The 22,305-nt window shown below is 48.7% G+C and overlaps 1 protein-coding gene across 6 annotated transcripts in view; it reads right to left on the bottom strand.

Annotated features, from left to right (window-relative positions):
* The window catches only part of RAB43 (RAB43, member RAS oncogene family), a 39,459-nt gene extending 18,395 nt beyond the window's left edge, over positions 1-21,064 (bottom strand). For 2 of the 6 annotated variants that reach the window (XM_038565489.1, XM_038565490.1), the window contains exon 1: positions 20,785-21,064. In XM_038565489.1, the coding sequence (XP_038421417.1) occupies positions 20,785-20,988 (204 nt within the window). In that variant the 5' untranslated portion in view covers positions 20,989-21,064. Of the gene's footprint in view, positions 1-3,330; positions 3,513-19,772; positions 19,997-20,070; positions 20,226-20,784 lie in introns of those variants that run through there. The other 4 variants (XM_038565492.1, XM_038565493.1, XM_038565491.1 and 1 more) reach the window with 4 other exon arrangements.
* Between the last annotated feature and the right edge of the window lie 1,241 nt (positions 21,065-22,305).

Genomic DNA, 22,305 nt, shown 5'->3' with positions numbered 1-22,305 from the left:
TCAACCAATTGGTGAAATTTGGACAGCAATGGAAGAGGTATTTCTGGAAAGTAGGTCCTTCCCATGACTGGTAATATTCTCTTCCTACTCTCCCACATTACAAGGCGAGAGGAAACGAGTAGTGTCAGCACTCCAGGGTCCAACAGGCCTGAAATGGTAAACCAGTTCCATCACTTTCTAGCATGGTATCTCTGAGCTACAACTTAATTCAGTTTCTCAACTGTTTTAAAAAAACAAAAAACAAAAAAACCCAACTGGGTGGTTCAGTTGGTTAAGCATCTGCCTTTGGTTCAGGTCATGATCCCAAGGTCTTGGTTATCGAGCCTTGCATTGGGCTCTCTGCTCAGAGGGGAGTTTGCTTCTCCCTCTTCTTCTGCCTGCTGCTCTGCTTATCTGTACTCTGTCAAATAAATAAATAAAATCTTAAAAGTAATAATAAAAACATTTTTTTAATTAAATTTCTTTAAAAAGGTACAGTAAGGAGGACCCCTGAGTGGCTCAGTGGTTGAGCGTCTGCCTTCAGCTCAGGTCATGGTCCCGGGGTCCTGGGATCAAGTCCCACATCCAGCTCCCTGTAGAGAGCCTGCTTCTCCCTCTGCCTGTGTCTCTGCCTCTCTATGTGTCTCTCAGGAATAAATAAATAAATAAAATATTAATAAATAAATAATAGAAATAAAAATAAAAAGGTACAGTAAGGGCCAAATGATAGATTCAGTGTGCACAGTGACTAACACAAAGAAGGTGCTGGATAAATGCATCCATTTAACAGTATTTACTGAGCTATGACAATTTCTTGGCTAGTGGTTTTAATACATGCAAAGGAGCTTTAATGCAAGGTAGACTATATAAAATGGCCCCTCAAAAATATATTGGGCTGTGTCCACGGGTCATTTGTTTTTTTGTCTACTATGTACTGAGTTTCTGCCACGTGCCAGCCCTGATTCTAGGAGCTGGGGAGATTGCGGGGAATGAAATAAAAACAGAGCCTGCATCCCAGCAGAAGACAGACAGGAAGAATGCAAATAGGATCCTTGCAGAGAAGGATAATGAGCACTCTGAAAAAAGTAAAGATAACGGGAGAGACTCCCCGGGATAGGGGTTTCCTAGGGTGGTCCCAGAAGGTGAAACTTGAGCTGAGGCCTGATGAAGAGAAGCCAGGCACAGGGTCAGTGTTCAGGCACAGGGAACAGTGCCACAGTGTCCAGAAGGACAAAGCTTGCCGTGTTGGAGATACAGAAAGGGCAGTGTGGCCAGATGGCAGGGAAGAAGGGACATGGTTGGAGATGCAGTCAGGGGCAGCTGAAGCCAGAACATTTAGGTTCTTATCGGTGAACATCGAGAGCGGATTTTATTTTTATGGCAAGGAAGCCACTGGAGACTGTCTGAAGCAGAGAAATACGTACTAGACATCTCTTTTACCCCACCTCACAGATCTTAGCAGCAACCAGCCTACAGTGTAACAGCCCGAAGTGCCTCCCTGCACCAGGGGTGCCTCGCTGCCTACCTTGGAGCCTCTCTGGTTTAGCCCAGGAGGCCTGCTGGAAACCACCAAGCATTTGTGCATTCACGTCCAAGAAAGGAGAGGGTCTTACCACCCTATGGATCAACCCTTGGCCAATGGGGAGTGAGGGATGCCCCGCCCGATCAAGCCCTACTTGCCCATGGCAGTGATCAACTAGAGGATGCAGCCTTGTAGCATTCCTTCCTCCTCTGTTTTACTCTCTCCTGTCACCAAAACAAATGAGCTGCATGCAAGCCCATGTCTTGGGCTCTGGTTTTCCAGAGGGAGCCCAGGCTAAAATGACAGGCACTCTATTTGTCAAATATCACTGGGGTCGTTCAGTGGAGTATGGTCCCACTGTGGGATCTCAGAGAAGGTTTAGTAGAGGAAACTCAATCTCTTGGCCCAAATGTCTCGTGTGTTCCAAAAGAGGTGGGAGAAGCCAGGCCAGGCGAAAGCCTATTCCCTAGCAGCCAGTTTCTCTGCTGGAGCCCCATGCCTGCCATTAGGCAGTGCCCCCAAGGGGGTCTGGGTGAAAAGTTTAATGAGTATGATCAGCCACTCTGGCTACTCAAGAGACAGGCAGGTGAGGAAGCAGGCAAGCACACCAGAGTTATCCTGAGCCATCCATTGGAGAGGACTGTCGCAGACTCTATTTCTCAGAAGCCAGAGCAGAATCCATGGCATGGATGCTGTGGGGTCTTGGGGTGGGTGTCTAGGCCACCTCACTGGGTCCCCAGCAAAGCCTGCAGGCAGAGACCACCAGCCCCACACAAAGAGCAGAAAGGCAAGATCTAACAGCGCTGTGATGGGCCAAGGCACGGGGCGTGATGCCAGGCCCAAGCCCATCTGTCTATCTGCCTACTTCACTGTAACCCGTCCTCAGCAGGGGCCTAGGCGAGCAGGAATCATGGGCATGGAATCCTTTGTCGCTCCCCCCATTGCACACCTGTTGTCACCGAGCCTCACACCATGGCTACAGCCCACAGCTTCAAGCCTGTCCCAGGCTTCCACCCATACTGCAGTCCATCCTCCACTCAGCCACTGATGTGGAACCCCTAAGAAGGATCTTGGGCTCCTCAGCTCTCCATCCTGGGAGGCCTAAAGGACCTGCAATCTTCACAGAACTTCACCTTAGCTGTATTTGCTCCTGGCTGGTCCCTGAGAACTCCGAGGTCCCTGTCCTTGACATTCCCCCTTCCAGACGTGCTCTTCCCCCAGGCCGGCACATGACTGCCACCTCCCTTCACCCCAGCCTGCTTTCAAGTATCAATTGCGCTCACAGGTCTTTCACGATCCTCCTTTCTTGAAAGAGCAGCCCATCCTGTCCCCGCATCCCAATTTACTTTGCTCCAGATGCAACGCTCACACATATGCACTTTTTAAATGTTTACTGCTCTGTCTTATGAGTTTCACAAGGGCAGAGCCTGGCTGGCTGGCAGCACCCAGCATAGCGCCTGGCATGAAGCCATGCTAGGCAGATGAATACCCTTACTGCCCTTAGAGCCTGTCACCCTGCCCTGCTGGGTCTCTACCTAACAGCTTGGGCTCCAGGCCTTGGCTTTGGAAAGGGAACCACTGGGTCTTTGCATCCTAGTATGACTGTGAGTGTTGCACTATCCTGAGTCCAACATCAGCCTGATACCACATGTGCCAAGTTGAAACCACCACCCTATCCACCTGCTTCTCCACCCACCATATGTCCTCTGCCTACAGGCTCATTGGATGGCATATTCTTGTCTTTATCTTCTTTTTCGAGGACAGATTGCATCATCTTGACCTTTTGGTGAACTCCTACCTAACCTTCAAGACTGTCATGCAAAAGTTACCTGGTCAGTAGAGCTCTCCCTGACACACAGGCCGAAGCTCCAGCCCAGAACAGAATTCACTCTTCTTTCCTTCCTGCTCCCTAGCGGCTGTGTCTTTGCCTCTGTGACAGCATATGCTGCAGAGTTCATCATTCAATTCAAGTGTCCCAAACTAAGGTGCCTTTGGGGGTCAGGCAAGGAACCTAAAATGCAGCAAGATGACAGCAAAGGTTATCTCACCTCAAGTAAATGCAATTAAAAACACACCAGCTGAACACCATTCTGTGGGCATGAAAAAATAGGTTTCTTCAAGGGAACTGGCCTAGGACTGTCCATGTGGGCATTCTTGGTCTGTAAGCCTCTCTCTGGCCAGGTCCTGGTAGTCAGGCCAGAGAGAGGGAACAAGAGGAGGACAAGAGGTATGGTGAGGCTAAAGCTACTTTCCAGGGATTTATGCCTGCTATCCCTAAGGAAGGAGTTCCTATGTGCCCTAGTGGGAAATCAAGTCAGCTCTGCAGGCTAAAAGCGTCATTAGTGGGGTGTCCAACTCTCGATTTCGGGTCAGGTCACGATCTCAGGGTCATATATTTGAGCCCATGTCGGGCTCTGCGCTCAGCAGGGAGTAGGTTTGAGATTCCATTCCTCTCCTTCTGCCCACCTAGCTCATGCTCTTGCTCTTTCTCTCTCAAATAAATAAATATTTTTAAAAAAATAAAGTGCCATTAGTGGGTCAGTTCTCAAAACCTATGTCTGGCACTGTCCCCAACCCCCCCAACCCTGCAGTGGAAATAAAGGAGGATTTTATTTGGACAGTCTTTCTCCCACATGACGAAACAGACAGTGGAAAGTTCCTTGCCTCTTCATAGTAGAAAAGGACCTTGGAAAAATTAGTTCCCAGGACAAAATTCTGAAAACTGGTCAGACTGACCCAAAGATGGGTTCCTGAGCTATTTTTTCATCATGTGTTGGGATGTGGTGAGTGGAACCAGGAGGTGGAGCCTGCAGGCCACTCCTCTGGCTGGCTGCTGTTGCTTCTCTGGCCTCATCCTCCAGGGAAGAGCACAGCCCAGGGCTTTGCCCGTCCGGGTATTTGCCAACAGGCCACAGCCGACTCATGGGTGCACCATTAGGAGCAATAGGGAGAAGCTGCCAGATGTCCAGTATGTTAGCTGAAGACAGGCGGGCAGGCAGGCAGAGACCAAGCAAAGGGGAGCAGGGCGAGGACACGCTGTGCGAGTGACACAGGTAGGGGCAAGTAACACGGTGCTGAACACAATGGCTCCTCTGCAGCGGGCAGGAGGGGCTGGGGACGGGCTCCCGAGTTCAAAGTTCCTCCTGCCCCCTGAACACAGCGGCTCATGGTCCCGGCCTCACAGATTCCTTTGTCCCTTGTTACCACGCAGCCCTCCCTGGGTATCCGCAGCTGGAAGTGAAAGAGCGATCGGGAATCTCGGGTTCCCATTTCGTGCATCAGCGGAAGAGTCCAGGAGGGTACCAGAAGCTTCCTAGAGTAGGCATTTCCTCCCCAGGAACAGCAGTGACCAGTCCCACTCCGCAGCGATGGCACAGGCAGGATCCTCACGTGCTTGGAGAACCTCCGGGCGCCACCAGTGTCAGCGTTCTGGCAGCCCGTGTCTTCCTCACGAAGGTTAAGTCGTCTTTTTTTTTTTTTTTAATATTTTATTTATTTATTCAGGAGAGACAGAGAGAGAGAGAGAGAGAGAGAGAGAGAGAGAGAGGCAGAGACACAGGCAGAGGAAGAAGCAGGCCCCATGCAGGGAGCCCGACGTGGGACTCAATCCCGGGTCTCCAGGACCACGCCCTGGGCCGAAGGCAGGCGCCAAACCGCTGAGCCATCCAGGGATCCCCAAGGTTAAGTCTTCTTATCCTCTACATAGGGCCCACGGGGTCACAGGGCAGCCTCGGCAGAGGAGCTTTGTCTGACTCTAAACCCCAGGCCCTTTACTGTGAGCAGCTCCTCCAGAAACCTTAAATGCTTTGTTTTGTTTTGTTTGTTTTGTTTTGTTTCTTCTGAGAAGCCTCAGTGATGATTCATACCTCTTGCAGGAATCAGGTGAAACCCCTTCCTGAACAGTCTTGGTGGGGAAAAGACAAGACGTGGGAAAGAGACCAAAGCCTCTGAATGAGTCTTGCCTTGTTTGCTCCCAAAGGGCTCACGGCTCCCCAGGGATGCCCTCACAGGGGCAGCTGAGACCACCTAGCAACCAAAGCCCCCCTCATAGCGCTCATCCCTGCTGCCACCAAACCATGCTCATAGGCCTCTTTAGGCACTGCAGGAAACAGAGAGTGACCAGACAAGAGCCGACTGCCAGGAGTCCTCCCACCCAATTCAGTGGTCAGGCAGGCCCACTAGGCCAGGAGGGCCCCTGGCAAACACGTGGACTGCCAGCACCCCGTGGCTACAAGAAGGCAAGAGCAAGCAATGGCAGCAGTCCTAAAGCCATGCCCACAGGCTCTGACTTCCTGGGCAAATGGTCCCTCACTGTCTCCACAGTAATTCCCTTAAACTCATCTGCTTGGGGTGCCTGGGGGGTTCAGCAGTTGAGCGTCTGCTTTTGGCTCAGGTCATGATCCTGGGATCCTGGAATCAAGTTCCAATCAGGCTCCCCAGACCCTGCTTCTCCCTCTGCCTGTGTCTCTGCCTCTCTCTCTGTGATTCTCATGAATAAATAACATCTTAAAAAACAAAAAGCCATCCACTCTCTTTTTTCAAAATTCCTCTGCAGCAAGGACCCAGCTGATTAGATAGAGGGATCAAATGCCAGACGTCCCCTAAATGAGCTCTGCCTTCCCTCAAACTGTCCCTCCCGTGCCTGCTACTAGGGTTAACAGAGAGTGCGCCAAGCTGGGAGCCCCGCTCAGCCTTGACCCCTTGGCTGCCGCCCCCCTCCCCCCAAGCCATGGTTGATTGTGCCTCCAGCAAGCAGCAACCCTCGGGACAAACAGTGGGTCTCCCAGTCAAAGCTTCCCACAGCCCGCAGGACACAGGTGACACATCTTCCATGATCAGAAGTCTGGTCCTGAGCTGAGCCCCTACCATAGTCTCATCTCCCCCAACACTCTAGCTACACTTGACTTGGACAAATAACCACACATCCTCTTTCATACCTCTACGGCTCTGCACACACATGGCTTTGGTAGCAAAGCCCTTTCTATCTTTCCTTACTGGGAAACTCACCTATCTTTCAGGGCCTACCTAGCTTGAAACTCACTGCCTCTGTCCCCCGGGGAAAGCAGATTGCTGCCTCCTCTGTGTCCCTGTGGCATTCAACAGACACCCCTGTGACAGCCATAGCAACCACAGGGCCCAGCTTTGCAGGAACAGTCCTCATTTTCAATATTCAGTCTTGCTGTCACCAAAATAAACACACACATACTTGTCAGGCCATGTGTTCCAATTCCTGGTTCAGAACCTGAGCAACAACACTAAAAGCACTGCACAAGAGCTAGCTGTTTCCAGATTTGAGCTCCTGAAGAATAGGGACTGTCTTTTATTCTTTTTTTTTTTTCTCTTCAGAGCTTAGAACAGTGCCCAGGAAAGAAGAGGTAGTTACAGAGTGGAAGGACAAACCATGAACTAGTCACCATTTAATGAATCTCCCCAATATACAGTTTATGTCTCAGGGTGTCAGATGGTAACATCTACCAACAACAGTAATTAAGCTGGACAGAACATTTTCTAAGTTTCAAACATTTTCCTCATTTATCTATTTATTTGTTTGTTTATTTTTCATTTCCCCCTTTTAATCCCATTTCATCCTGCCTGCTGCTCCAGACAGAAAAGGCCAGTTCAAGGCCATGATTCCTAAGTGACATCTCAAGAAACAAATTTAACAGAGCAAAAAGGAATCTTTTGATGATAAATGTGAATAGAGAAATCTGGTAGACACTATCCTTTTTTTTTTTTTTTATAAATTTTTATTTATTTATGATAGTCACACAGAGAGAGAGAGAGAGAGGCAGAGACACAGGCAGAGGGAGAAGCAGGCTCCATGCACCGGGAGCCCGACGTGGGATTCGATCCCGGGTCTCCAGGATCGTGCCCTGGGCCAAAGGCAGGCGCCAAACCGCTGTGCCACCCAGGGATCCCGGTAGACACTATCCTAACCAAGTGGTCAAACCAAGGCATCAGTACCAACTGGTAACCTGGCATCCTGTGCCACCTGTCGTGGTGCAATGGGCAATACACATTACTTATGATTCATTATCACCAAAATTGTCCCACCCAAGTCAAACTGGGCCTCTAACTCAACCTCCAGCTTATAGGAAATACAGGAGACAAAGGAACAAGTGCAAAGACACCACAAGGGAACCATGAGACAAATCCAGGAAGTGAATCTTAAAAAAATAAAAAATCAGTATCATTAACAACAACAAAAAGTCATTAAAAAAAAAAGGCAAGGTATTGTTCTGGACCAAACTTGTATTGGACTCTGGCTCAAAGAGGAAAAACACTGGGACACCTGGTGGCTCAGTCAGTTAAGCATCTGCCTTCAGCTCATGTCATGATCTCAGGGTCCTGGGATTAAGACCCATGTCGGGCTCCCTGCTCAGCATGAAGTCTGCTTCTCCCTCTCCCTTTGCCCCTCCCCCTGCTCATGCTCACTCTCTCTCGAATCAATAAATAAAATCTTTTCAAAAAACAAAAAATAAAGAGGAAAAACACTATAAAAGACATTTGGGAGAAAAGTTGGGAAAAAAATGGGCTACACAGTAGGTGCTATTTTACAGAAATACCAGTTGACCCTTGAACAATGTAGGGGTCAGGGGCACCAACGCTCTGGGCAGTCAAAAATCTGTGTACTTTTGACTTCCCAAAAACTTAACTACTGATAGCCTACTGTTGATGGGAAGACTTAAAGATAACATAAACAGTTGATTAACACATATTTTGTATGTTATATGTATTATATATTATATTCTTACAATAAAATAAGCTAGAGAAAACAAATGTTATTAAGAAAGTCATAAGGGGGGATCCCTGGGTGGCTCAGTGGTTTAGCGCCTGCCTTCGGCCCAGGGCGCGATCCTGGAGTCCCAGGATCGAGTCCCGCGTCAGGCTCCCGGCATGGAGCCTGCTTCTCCCTCCTCCTGTGTCTCTGCCTCTCTCTCTATGTCTATCATAAATAAATAAATCTTAAAAAAAAAAGAACATCTTTTAAAAAAAAAAGAAAGTCATAAGGAAGAGAGAATACATTTGCAGAACTGGACTGTAAAAAATCTGCATAGAAGTGTACCCAGTTGTTTGAGGGTCAACTGTACTGATTGACTTAGGTGTGCTAAAAGTATTGTCCTTATTCTTTTTAGGGAAATGAAAATCAAAACCACAATGAGATGTTACCACCTGACACCTGTCAGAATGACTAAACTAAAAAAGACAAGAAATAAGTATTGGTGAGGATGTGGAGAAAAAGAAACCCTCATGCACACCATTGATGAGAATGCCAACTGATGCTGCCACTGTGGAAAAAAAAAGTATGGAGGCACCTCAAAAAATTAAACATAGAACTACTCCATGATCCAATCATTCCACTGCTGGTACTTACCCAAAGAAAATGAAAACACTAATTATAAAAGATGTATGTACCCCTATGTTTACTGAAGCATTATTTATAATAGCTAAGACATGGAAGTGACCCTACTGCCCAACCATAGATGAATGGATAAAGACAATGTGGTATAGATATTCAATGGAATACTATTCAGCCATAAAAAAGAATGAGACCTTGGCATTTGCAACAACATGGACAGACCTAGAGGGTATTACGCTAAGTGAAAATATGTCAGCCGGAGAAAGAAAAATACCATATGGTTTCACTCATATGTGGAATTTAAGAAACAAAACAAACAAAAAAAGAAACAAAAGGGATCCCTGGGTGGCACAGCGGTTTAGCGTCTGCCTTTGGCCCAGGGCGCAATCCTGGAGACCAGGGATCGAATCCCATGTCGGGCTCCCAGTGCATGGAGCCTGCTTCTCCCTCTGCCTATGTCTCTGCCTCTCTTTCTCTGTGTGTGTGACTATCATAAATAAATAAAAATTTAAAAAAAAAAAGAGCAAACAAACGAAGAGAGACAGACAAAACAGCCTTTTAAATACAGAAAATAAACTGGTGGCTGCCTGAGATGGGAGGGGGGATGGGTGAAATAGATAAAGGGGGTTAAGAGTACACTTGTCATGAAGAGCACTGAGCAACATATAGAACTGTTGAATCGTTATACTGTACATGTGAAACTAGTAGAACACTGTATGTTAACTACCCTGGAATTAAAAAAGAAAGTATATATATATATATCATGCCTATTCTTAAAAGATTACGTTATGGTATGGGGTGATGTATCATGTTATCTGCAACTTTAAAAAATGGGCATTACATATACAGAAGAATAAAGCAAATAGAGCAAAACAGGAAGAACTGTTGAATCTAGGTGGAGGACAGATTTGTCCACCTAGCACAGTTTACTGGGCTCTTCTTTCAACACTTCTGTATGCTTGAAAGTTTTCATAATAAAAAGTCAGGAAAAATAAAGAGTATTAATACTATCTGCAGGATGACAATATTACTAATATGAAAAAGAACCAACTGTAGATCTTGGAAACCAAATCTGTAATTGTCAAAATAAAGACAACAAGAGCTGGAATAAATGATCAGAACAGACACAACTGAGGGACACCTGGGTGGTGAAAGTCAGTTGAAGTGTCCAACTCTTGATTTCAGCTCAGGTCACCATCTCGGGATCAAGCCCAGTGTGGGCTCTGTGCTCAGCATGGAGTCTGCTTGAGATTCTCTCCTCCTCTCCCTCTGTCCTTCCTGCTCATGCTCTTTCTCTCTCTAAAATAAATAAATCTTAAAAAAAAAAAAAAAAAAAAAAAAAGGACACAGTTGAAAAGGAAATCAGTGTGCTGGAGGGTGAAGCCCAGGGTTTGTCCAGAACACAACACAATAGAGCACCACACTATTAAGATGGAGAAGATAAGAGATATGGAGAACAGATCCTAAGTTCCAGCTCCTGTCCCATGCAAGTTCCAGAGGGAAAAACGAGAGCTAATCAAAGACATCTTTAAAAAACTCCTTAGACCTTCAGAGGTGCCTGGGTGGTGCAGTTGGTTAAGCATCCGACTCTTGGTTATGGCTCAGGCCATGACCTCAGGGTCCTGAGATCGAGCCCCACGTTGGGCTCCATGCTTAGGGTGGAGTTTGGGTGTCTCTCACCCTCTCCCTCTGCTTCCCTCTACCCATGCTTGCTTGCTCTCTCTCTAAAATAAATAAATCTTTAAAAAAAAAATTCCTTAAGACCTTTAGAAATACAGGAATTTTCACTCTGATTATACCTACTGAGTTCAGAGCAGGGTGAATGAAAAAAATATCCCACAACCTAGATATACAATACAATGGTAAGATTTCAGAACATCAGAAATCAAGGGTCACTTGATTTTAAGAGTCACTTAGAGATTCTTTCTGAAAGAAACACTTGAGGAACAATTCAGGCAAAATGAAAATGAACTAAAGTTATAAACAGTAAGCCAAAAATCAATAAATAAAACTTGGAATTAAAATCCAATAGTTATCAAAATAACTGCTGGTGCCATAATGTCAAAAAAAAATCAATAATGGTCTGGCACTAGAACCCTGGATGATTTCAATGTGGAAATTGGGGGTGAGGAGGCAATGAGGAGGGGGCAATGAGGGGGAAAAAAGGTGTGCCAGGGTTCTTGTTCTCTTAGGGTCAAAGAAATAGATACTAATTCTAGACCACAGGTAGAAAAATATAAATTTGAGTACATGTTTAACATTTAACAAGATAAATATATATAGGATATACACACTTCCAAATTACTAAGAGGGTGGCATAGGAGAGAGATCCAACAGAAGCCAAGACATACTTTGTGACATGGAAAAAGCCAGTCACTGAATCCAGTTCCTGCAACAACAGAGAAGGTGCAGTGCTAAATGCAGGCACACAGCAGAGCTCACATTTCCTCCCAGGCCTGGGAATAAACAGGTCAGTGAGGTGTAGAGGATGGCAGTAAGTGCTAGGAAGAAAAAGCAAGGTGAATAAGGATTATAAAGTAACTCAGACCTCAAAAACAAAAAGAAGCCAGACACAGGAAAGCCTGCAATATTGCAGGATTCCATTTATACGGAGTGTCCAGAACAGGCAACTCTATAGAGACAGAAAGTAGACAAGTGGGTGCTGGGGAAGCAGGAATGAGAATGACTGCTCAGGGGTAGGGGGGTTCTTTTGAGGTAATGAAAATATATAAAAACTGATTGTGGTGATGGCTATACAACTCTGTGAGTAAACAACATGACCACACTGAACTGAACACTTTAAATAGGGGGTTTCTATGGCATATGAATTATATATCTCAATAAAGATTTTTTTTTCAAGGAACTTGATAGAGTGTTACTTTAGACAAGATAGGCAAGTAAGGGAGAATCTGGGTGGCAGTCAGTTGAGCATCAGACTCTTAACTTCAGCTCAGGTCATGATCTTGGGGTCGTGGGATCGAGCCCCACGTCAGGCTCTGTGCTCAGCGCAGAGTTTGCTTGGGATTCTCTTCTCCCTCTGCCCCTCCCCCCACTGGTACTCGCGCGCGCTCTCTCTCTCTCTCTCTCTCTCTAATAAGTCAATAAAATCTAAAAGAAAAAAAAGAGGGTCAAGTGAGGCCACCTCATGTGAGGTAAAACAATAATCTGTTGTGTATTCATACACATATACACATGGAGAGCAAACTGCCCCAAAGCATCTTAAGACTCTATGGCCTTCATCCATAACCATACTGCTGCTCAGAGGCAGGGGAACCCCTGAGTAGTAAAGAGAAGAATCCAGCTGGAATTCTATAGCTTGGAGAGTATTTTAATACTTGATGAGTTTTTCATGCTAGACTTGAAAATACCAACCATGACCATTTCACATCAAATTAACCAAACTTTGCCAGTTAGTTTTAAGAGATTAGGCTTTTCAGCAAATGAGCCTGTAAAAATTTCCCCATCAACTTGTGCTATGGTGATACTATTTCTCAAAAGTCATAAAATTAAAAATAAAAGTCATAAAATCAAACAAAACAACACTGAGTTCCCATAAGATCTCATGTATTCACCCAACATTTCTCTCTCCTCCCTGGCCAGGAGACCTTCAGCTCGTGCATGAACTCCAGCCTTCAAGCAGAGCTTCACTCATACCCTTTCCTGCTTAGAAGGCTTTCCCTCCCTCTGTCTCACTACTTGCTAGTTGATTCAGTCAATACTTTCCAAGGGCTTATTTTGGGGGAAATAACCAAAAAAGAAAACTCGAGAATTGAAGTTTACACTGAGGTATTTACCTTGTGATTTTTTTTTTTTAAGATTTTATTTATTTATTCAGAGACAGACAGAGAGAGAAGAGAGAGGCAGAGACACAGGCAGAGGGAGAAGCAGGCTCCATGCAGGGAGCCCGACGTGGGACTCGATCCCGGGTCCCCAGGATTATGCCCTGGGCTGAAGGCAGCGCCAAACCGTTGAGCCACCCAGGCTGCCCTACCCTTGTGATTTCAATAATAAAACAGATTTTTTCTATATATTTCAAAGAATTTTCATGTTTTTATAAAACTGATCTTTCTCCATGTAATTATCTATAATGTAAACATGGCAGATATTCACAATTTGTAGCTAGCAAACTGAAGTTTATTCTGACAGCTATGACCCATTCTTTTCATCACGAAATCATCCATTATTTATATACCCATGAAAGAGCTAAAATCCAAGAATAAAAAACAAGTTAAATCAAGAAAAAAATTGAAGTTTTTCACTGGAAAATGTAAACAGATTTTTAAAAAATTTTTTTTAGATTTTTATTTATTTATTTGAGAAACAGAGCATGTGAGCAGGAGGCAGAAGGAGAGGGAAGGAGAGAATCTCAAGCAGACTCCACACTGAGTATGGACCCCAACAACTTGGGGCTCAATCTCATGACCCCAAGATCATGACCTGTGCCAAAATCAAGAGTTGGAAGCTTAACTGAATAAGCCACCCAGGCATTTCAGAATATTTTTAATTTTAAAAATACCTAATTTTTGGGCAGCCCCGGTGGCGCAGTGGTTTAGCGCCACCTGCAGCCCAGGGTGTGATCCTGGAGACCCAGGATCGAGTCCCACATCAGGCTCCTTGCATGGAGCCTGCTTCTCCCTCTGCCTGTGTCTCTGCGCCTCTCTCTCTCTCTCTCTCTCTCTCTCTGTGTGTGTTTCTCATGAATAAATAAATAAATAAATCTTTTAAAAAAAATACCTAATTTTTACCCTTCTCAGGCATCAAAATGCCAGGAGTGGGAATTACCTGACTTGAAATTGTAAGACTTATTTTTTTCAGTGAGTGATGGAATTCTTCAGTGATGAAATGGTCCCACACCACCAGCATCAGCTAACCTAACCTACCCATGAGCCATGAGCTGGAAGCCAACCTTTTAGGCCTCTCATATCAAGCAAGATGAACAGCATCCTCTTAAAAGCAGTCGCCTCAAGAGGTGACACATTCCAATGACCTGTCCCTGCCCAACACACACTGCAATTGCTGTCAGGGCCCTCAGGCAAGCACCCCTGGCACCAGAATTGTGGCTTTATAGGTAAGACCTCACTTTGGACCAAAGAACAGAAGAACCGCTACCTCTATGGAATGCTCTCAAATACACCCCAGAAAGACCTGCCAGAAGGAAGAGCTGTAGGTCCCAAAGAATGTGAATAAGGATCGTCAACAGCTGATCAAACATTTGGGAAATGCGCACACAATTTCTCAAGGAGACTACTTTGAAAGAGGCAGCGCTCATGGACACATTAGGTTCTAGGTCACTACTGTTTACAAATCAGCCACATTACTCCTTATCACGCTCCAGATTTGGGACAGTGTCACCTCAAACACTGATGAACAGGTGCAAAAACCTCGAAGAACCCACAATGCTAACACACCTCATCTAGGACTAAGTTCCTCTTTTCCCAGCACAAGAAAGGGAAGCTTATAAGACAAAGGAGTACAAGTAAGATCAGAGGAGTCCATGTGTGTCACGGTATATAGATATGGGAGCTATTAATGAGAAATGGTCCTTGGGACGCCTGGGTGGCTCAGTGGTTGAGCATCTGCCTTCGGCTCAGGGCATGACCCTGAGGTCCTGGGATGGAGCCCCACATTGGGCTCCCTGCATGGAGCCAGCTTCTCCCTCTGCCTGTGTCTCTGCCTCTCTCTGTGTGTCTCTCATGAATAAATGAATAAAATCTTAAAAAAAAAAGAAGAGAGAATTGATCCTTGCTGATTAATTTATCACAGCAGGTTGGAGAGATCCTCTCTCTAACAGCACTTGCTCAAGTTCTGTTGCAACATGTTCAAGAGAACAGCATTTTGTAAGCCATTCTAAAGATGGGTTTTTTCTTTTGTACACACTAGCCATACGCACCAATTCACCCAATTCATCTGAATTAATCAGGATTTGTTTGTTTAACAAGCACCTGGCATTAAGATGCTGTTATCGTACTGCTAATCAAAACACACAAAAAAGTAAAATGCAAGTGATCTATGACAGCCCAGATATTAAACTCATCCCAAACCTTTCCATGCATATGTGGTGCTTGTGCGTGTTCTCCCAGTGGAAGAGGGCATAGCACAGCCGTGAGGGTAAGCACCAGACCAGGAGCCTGAAGGATAAGTTCTTTTCAGATCTGCCACCCACAAGCCTTGATGTTTTGCTCTGTAAGATGGAGATCCTTCTCATCCCCATGAGCAAATCCTATGTGGGTAGGTGAGACAGGGATTCCTTCTGTAGCTCACTGATAGAGTAACAGGTCAGTGAAGTGACTTGCACAAGGTCAGCTGAGCACCCAGGCCGAGAAGCCAAGCTTCTGGACTCCTCAAGCCACACTTTCTCTCTCTCAGGTGATTGCCGCACCAATGACGGCCCCCTGTTTACTGATGATCTGCAATGGGCCAGGTCCCTAAAGCTAAGAGGTTTGCAAGTGAAGCAGATCAAAAGTGGTGACGTCACATGCCCAGAACACTAGAAGGCAAAGCCAAGATTTAAAGGTGGTGCCGCGGTGGGGGTCTAACACTGGCCCTCCTTCCACTGTCTTTCCATGAAATGTGCTATCCCAGGACTGTCAGAAACCTCGGGAGGCAAGGTTTATCTTGCAACGGGGATGGCCATCATTGGCCTCAAGAACAGATTTCTTCAGACAACCAGCATGACCCAGAACTTCTTTCTTATTTAACAGTCCTTTTGCTCTTTCTGATCAAAACTGAAAAAGTCAAACCAATATGATCCAAATCAGAAAAGCACCCGATCCAAAGAGCAAAATCAGACCTCTGACTTGGACGCCCAGAGGATGTAAACTCGAAAAAGAAGACGGTTCTTATTTCCCTGCCCCTGCCCCCTCTTTTGGAAGTGCCAGGAGCAGCTACAAAAACAAAGGTGACTTGCAGGGCCCAGGGCAGCTAGAGAGCCAAGGCCCAAGGGCATAAACCTTACCTCTGTGAAGGAGAGATACGGCAACATCCCAACAAGGGGAGAGTGAACCCGATAGAGAGCTGAATAAAGGGGATACAATTCGACAAGACTAACTTGTGTGTGTGGACTTGAGGCCTGTGTCCCCAGTGATCTGCAAAACGAGTTTACATAACAGGCCTTTGTGCTGCCCCAGATAAGACAGAGTAGAAGAGCTCTCAGAGTGTTTTAAGGATTTAGAACCAGCTAAGATTCCTGGGGGACACTGAGGATGAGGATGGCAGGGAGGAAGCAAAGGGTAGGGGAGAGGGGAGTTAAGACATCACCTGTCTGATCTACAGAGGAGAATGGTAACAACAGCAGTAATAATTTAAGTCCTCATATTTGTAATTCCTTGGCCTTATTCGCAATAGCACTTTCAGGATAGACCAGAATCCAGTAACACTGACTGCCTCTTCTTAGAGGGCACTGTAGGGTTGGGAGACAAAGGTGGAAGGGAGGTTTTTGGGTTTGTTTTTTTTTTAACTGTGTGCCCTTGAAATTTCGAAATTCTGGACCATGTAGATGGATTATCTATTCAAAAATATATAAAGGGAATTTTTACACTATTTTAACCATGTCTAGAGTTTTCCAACAATCCTAAGAAGCAGGCAAAGATCATTAGTTCCAACTCACAGATGAGGAAGCCATGGGCTCTAAGAAAGAAAAAGGAGGGACACCTGGGTGGCTCAGCAGCTGGGCGTCTGCCTTTGGCTCAGGTCATGATCCTGGAGTCCTAGGATTGAGTCCCACATTGGGCTCCCTGCATGAAGCCTGCTTTTCCCTCTGCCCGTGTCTGCCTCTCCCTCTCTGTCTTTCATGAATAAATAAATAAATAAAATCTTTAAGAAAAAAAGGAATTGGCCACAGTTGTGGTAGAGTTGGAAGTAAGACTCAGACCTTCACGCTCCTTTTAAAAAAAAAAAAAAAATTTTTTTAAAGAGACCCAGGCAGAGGGAGAAGCAGGTTCCCTGCGGGGAGTCTGATGGGGGACTTGATCCCAGGACCCTGGGATCACGACTTGAGCCGAAGGCAGGCGCAAAACCACTGAGCCACCCTGCTGCCCCTGACCTTCATACTCCTAAGCCAGTGTTCTCTTTTGGAAACTCCACAGTTTGAAAGATGCAACCCCACATAGCTAGAGCTGCGTGAATCCACATGGGGAAGGGCACAGGAACCCAGCACCCCATACAGAACTCTACTAACCAGCACAGCGGGCTATGTGAGCTGTTCAGGGCTGGCTAGATGTTCTGGCAGTGGAAAAACATCCTGAAACTCGTGAAGGCTTCAACTCTTACTACTGAAAAATCTATAAAATGCCCAAGTCCACACTGTTTCTCAAGCGTGGTGGCTGCAACCACATTTTTTTACTAGATTCATTAACTTGCAGACTCTCAAGAGTCATCACTATGAACTCAGAGAGACTCAGACGGGTGGTCAAGTGTAAAAATGAGCACTGGGCTTACGACCCAGGCAGACCCTGAGTTCAAGTCCCAGTTTTACCATTGACTTGTGTGTGGCCTTCTGCATGCTAGTTACTTCATTTATTTTGGCCTCAGCTTCCCCCCTATTAATAAGAATCAACTCGCAGACATGTACCCCACACCACGCATCTAACACTGTTGTAGGTGCGGGGACTCGCAGGCCCACAAAGGAGAATGGATCCCTGCACTTTCAAGGAGCTGACAGGCCTTGTACAGGAGGAGACTGTCACATGAGGTCATTTTAAGTCCTGATAAGTGCTATGAACTTATCCCTGACCTTACCCTGTAATGGAACAGAAGGTCCAGAAGGGCAGGGAAGGCGTCTCTCTGAAAAGGAGGCATTTGCAGTGGGAGCCAAATGATGAGGCAGCAGGGGGATGTAGGGACACAGTATGACAAGCAAGGGGATAAAGAGCCCAAGGCAGGCCTGTCTGAAGGAGAGAGAAGGCCAGTGAGGCCAGAAAGCACTCAGTGAGGGGCAGAGGGAAGGAGCTAAACCAGCCAAGGCAGACAGGGGCCCACCTCTTCAGGTGAGCAGTCTGGATGTCATTCTGGTTGCAACGGGAAGTGACTATAGAAATAAAAAGGTTTAATTAGATCTGTAAAGTTGCAACTTCTTAATTTTTTTAGCAGTCAAATGAAAACAAGTGGAACCTCAATACCAAACTGGATACAAGTAGTTTTGCTCTGTCTAGGTGAGAAGCTAGTTAAGGCCCTTCCCACCTTGTGGCCTCTTGGCTTTCCCAGCTCCCACCCCCCACCCCTCAGGGGATACCCCCACACCCTGGAGCTCAGAGGAGCTGGAAAAACACCAGGTGATCTATGTCTGGGTGCTTCAAGGTCTAACAAAAAAGTACAGGGAGGAGGTTTGGGATATGACACCGGATGCCTGCTGGACCCCAGGCAGCCTCTGGAAAGGTTTTAAATTAAATCCCTGATGTGGGCACACTTTCTGCAGGAACAATAACAATAAAATCTGGTTCATCAAAGGTTCCAGTTAAAATCACACTGCTGAAGCTATAGGGACAGAAAACAGATCAGTGATTGCCAGGGGTTGGGGTGAAGGGAGCACACTGACACAAAGGGACACGAGGGAACTTTCTGTGTTGCTGGAAGTATTCTATACTGTGATTGTGGAGGTGATTATGGGGCTGTATACGTTTCGTCAAAATTCACACAACAGTACACCAAAAGTGGGTGAAGTTAAAGGAGTGTAAGTTAAACTTTCATGAACCTGATGTTTATGAAGACACCTCTGAGGAAAGCAAAAGTGACTTGCTCCTGCTGAGTCAGTAGAGCCCCCAAACTGCCCCTTGAAGGACTGTCCCCCACCCACTGCTGCTCAGTTTCAATTCAATGCCTCTTTAGCACCCTGGGCCTCAGGTTTCTCTGACTACAAAATGAAGACGTAGATAATCGCCAAAAATTCTTCCACTCCAATCAGATTCTAAGAAGCAGTCTGGCACAGGGGAAAGACCTCAACCCTATAGAGTCAGAAAAACTGGAAGAAAAATGCCCAGCTCTGTCAGTTACTTGCTGTGGGTGCCAGAGCCACCCTGTCCTATGCCAGACGGGGTTAGTAAGAACACATCTGTAAATCAGCTGTCACACAACAGACTCTCAAAAGGGGAAGCCATTATGTGGAGGGGTTTTACCATCCCTTCAGTGTCCTGATCCCAATCCCACCCAGCTGTGTCCTAAGAACAATGTGGAGGTGCCCATAAGGAAAAGAAATCGTGAACTGCCTGCCCTGTGTTGCATAACCCATGCTCGGGTACACAGTACACCCTGGGCTCCACTGGGGCACAGGCTGTTATCTCGCCAGGTAAACAGGAACACCCTGCCCCCTCCTTGACCACCGTCAGCACCCAGCCGCCACAAACACACGGGTGCAAGAGAAGACCGGCCCACAGCTTGCAGAAGCAGCCACTGCTATTTATGCCTATATTTTAGGCACTCCACTTTCCCTGTGGCTGCTGGCATCATCACAGGGCACAAAGTCATCCACAGACACACTCCACTCATCCTCCAGCCCTTCCCTCGCCACCTGTTCCAAAGGGGTGGTCCCAAATAATGACTCAAAGCTGCCTGCCACACCTTGCTCCTATCTTTCTATCCTAAGGAAACCAAAAGAAGCATACAGAAACCCAAAATATTATTAAAACAAAACAAATAAACCCTTCAGGCAGGGAGTTTCTGCTTCCCCTGGCACATCAACCCTAGAGGCACTGTGGCCGCGTAAAGTTTGTTGGCGTACTGTTTCTCCATGGAGGGACAGGAGTAGGCAACACCCAGAAATTATCCCAATTTTGCAGAAACAAAGAGCTAAAGACCGTGCAAAAGCCAAGCATGAGCACGGCTACAGCAGCCCAGGGACCCAAAGCATCACATCTCCAGGGACTCCAATACCTGGCTCAACTTCTAGAAAACACAGAGATAACAGGAGATAACACTTGCCCTGTGCTGCCCCTGCTCAGTGCTCTCAGGAGCTGTCCTGCAGATACGTGAACTCAAAACCATGAAAGAATGGAAAAGATTTCTGCACAGCTCAGTTGAGTAAAGATATTGAGCAAAAACAATGCTCCGTCCTGGCCACGGTCTCCGGACTCTTATGAGGGAGGGCTGGTGGCCAGGTTAAGAGACTCTGATTCATTAATCATAAATATTATTCATCAAACCATTGCCAGGACATGGTGGCAACTACATCCTGCTGTTTCTATTCAGAGCCGTTGCAAAGGTCGGTCCTCTCCCCCACCTTCCGGTATCTGCGAACTCTCCGGTTTCTATCAAACTCCAGCTGGGGGAGGGGACCCAGCGCCGGCCCTCGTCGAGTGAAGTTCCACCGCCAAGTCCACAAAGAGGCTGCGGGGAGGCGTGGCCAGGCCGGAAACTCTGACAAAAAGTTTGGCCCTCGGGTCCTAGGAGCAACTACTTCCTGATGCCCGCAGTCGCGGGAGGGGACGGTGCCTCTGCGGCCGGTTCCCCGCCAGGGCCGCCGCGCTGGGCGCTCGGAACGCGGCGGGAGGGGCAGGCAGGCCGCCCGGCGCCCTTCGGTCCCCGCACTCGGAGGCGCTCTGCTGCCTTCCACCGGCCGAGTTATTTTGGAGCAAGTGCCCGCGGCGGGGGGCTCGGGGGGCTCGGGGGGGTCGGGCCTGCTCCCCCGCAGGACCCCCGTGACCCCCAGCACACACACGCCCCCGAGGCCGGCGCCCGAGGACTGACCCGGACCCCGACCCCGACCCCGACCCCAAGCCCAGGCCTGCTCCCACAGGAGGAAGGGGACGCGGCAGCGGAAGGGATCTGCCAGAAAGCCGAGGGCCATCCGGGGCGCCCGCTGCGGCCCTGGGCTCCCGCAGCCCCCGCCCCGCGGAGGGAGCGCCTTCTGGGGGCGCCGGCGGACCGCGGGGCCCGTCGGAGCAGCCCGAGCGCCGGCCGCCCCCGCGCCGCGACTCCGGGCCGGGCCTCCCACCTTGACCCGCTTGCCCTGGATCTCCAGCGTCTTCATGGTGAAGTCGACGCCGATGGTGCTGCCCTGGCGCTCCGAGAAGGCGCCGGTCTTGAAGCGCTGCACCACGCACGTCTTGCCCACGCTCGCGTCGCCCACCAGCACCAGCTTGAACAGGAAATCGTACTGCTCGTCCGGGTCCCCCGGGCCCGGGCCTGGGCCCGCCATGGCCGCGCGGGAGCCGAAGGGCCGGCGCGCCACACGCCGAGAGCAGCCCGAGCGCGCCGAAGCCGCGGACCGCCTGGCGACGTGGAACCGCCGCAACACCTGAAGAAGGGGCGCCGCCGACTGCCGCCCCGGCCCCGCCCCGCCCCGCCCGCCCGCCCCGCCCCGGCCCGGCCCCGGCCCCGGCCCGCCCCGCCCCCGCCGGCCTCCCGCCCCGCCCTCGGCCAGGGAGTCCGCGGGCCTCTGCTCGGCCCCCGGGCTCGCCTAGTTCCGCCGCCGCCCGCCCCGAGCCCCGCCGCGGCCAGGCCCCGCCCCCCGCGCCGCCCCGGCCCGACTCTACCACCCTCGGCACGTCGGGCCCGCCCCATCCCCGCGCCAGCCTCGGCGCTCCTCGGGACAGACTCCGCCCTCGGCCACACCCCGATCAGGCCCCGCCCCCAGCCCGGCTCCTGGCCCCGCCCCCAGCCCGGCTAGCGGCCCTCGGCCCGTCGACATCCGCTTCTCAGCCCCGCCCCTAAGCCCGCCCACAACCCGACTCGGCTCGCAGCCCCGCCCCCAGCGCTCGCCACGCCCCCATCGCCTGCGGGCCAGGCTGCGGGCCAGGCTGCGGGCCCTGAGCAGTCAGGAGCAGGCTCAAGGGAGTGGTGGTCTCTGGGCCTGCAGGCCTGGGGGCCTATTAACCCAGCCAATGTACCCAGAACGGCCATGGCTCCTCTAGAATGGATCCGTCAGGAAGGGGACAACAATGCGGCGTCCCTTCTGCAGGGCCGATAATGCAGCATCCCTCTAACAGAGGATGGGGATAGGTGATAGCATCTTCCCACACGGAAGGGAAAGGCACAAGGGCCCACTACCAGGAATGAGAAGGGCTTCAGTGAGGCCAGAAATCAAGCTGGCTACAAACTAGGGTGAAGACCAGAATCCCAGTGGGGAAAGAGACCTGAAGGCTGTGTGCTCAAAGTGACCCCCCCCCCCCCCCTTTCAGGACTCTGGAGAGAGGGGAACTAGAGAGACCGTGTGGTGGATGGCTAGGCCAGAGGAGTTGAGAGATCACAACCCCCAAAGGCAGCCTAGTGATGGTTGAAGCAGCTGTCCAAATGGCTCAGGGTGGGCTGGCTGAGTTGGGGTTATAATGGGCCCAGTTGGGCGAACTGACCCAGCTAAACAGCACCAATGACTGGCCTGAGCAGAGGAACATGGATAGGTTTGTGGGGAGTTCTGTGGAAGGGCAGACGAGCTCCTGCCAAGATAGCCCATTAACCAAGGGTCCTTGGAAAAATGAAACCCAAATGTCTATAAAGGAGCTTAGGATAGAGACAC

Source organism: Canis lupus, chromosome 20, assembly GCF_011100685.1.
Source record: "Canis lupus familiaris isolate Mischka breed German Shepherd chromosome 20, alternate assembly UU_Cfam_GSD_1.0, whole genome shotgun sequence".
Classification (NCBI taxonomy): domain Eukaryota; kingdom Metazoa; phylum Chordata; class Mammalia; order Carnivora; family Canidae; genus Canis; species Canis lupus.
Note: the sequence above shows the minus strand (reverse complement) of the source record. Positions and strands in the feature narration are given on the sequence as shown.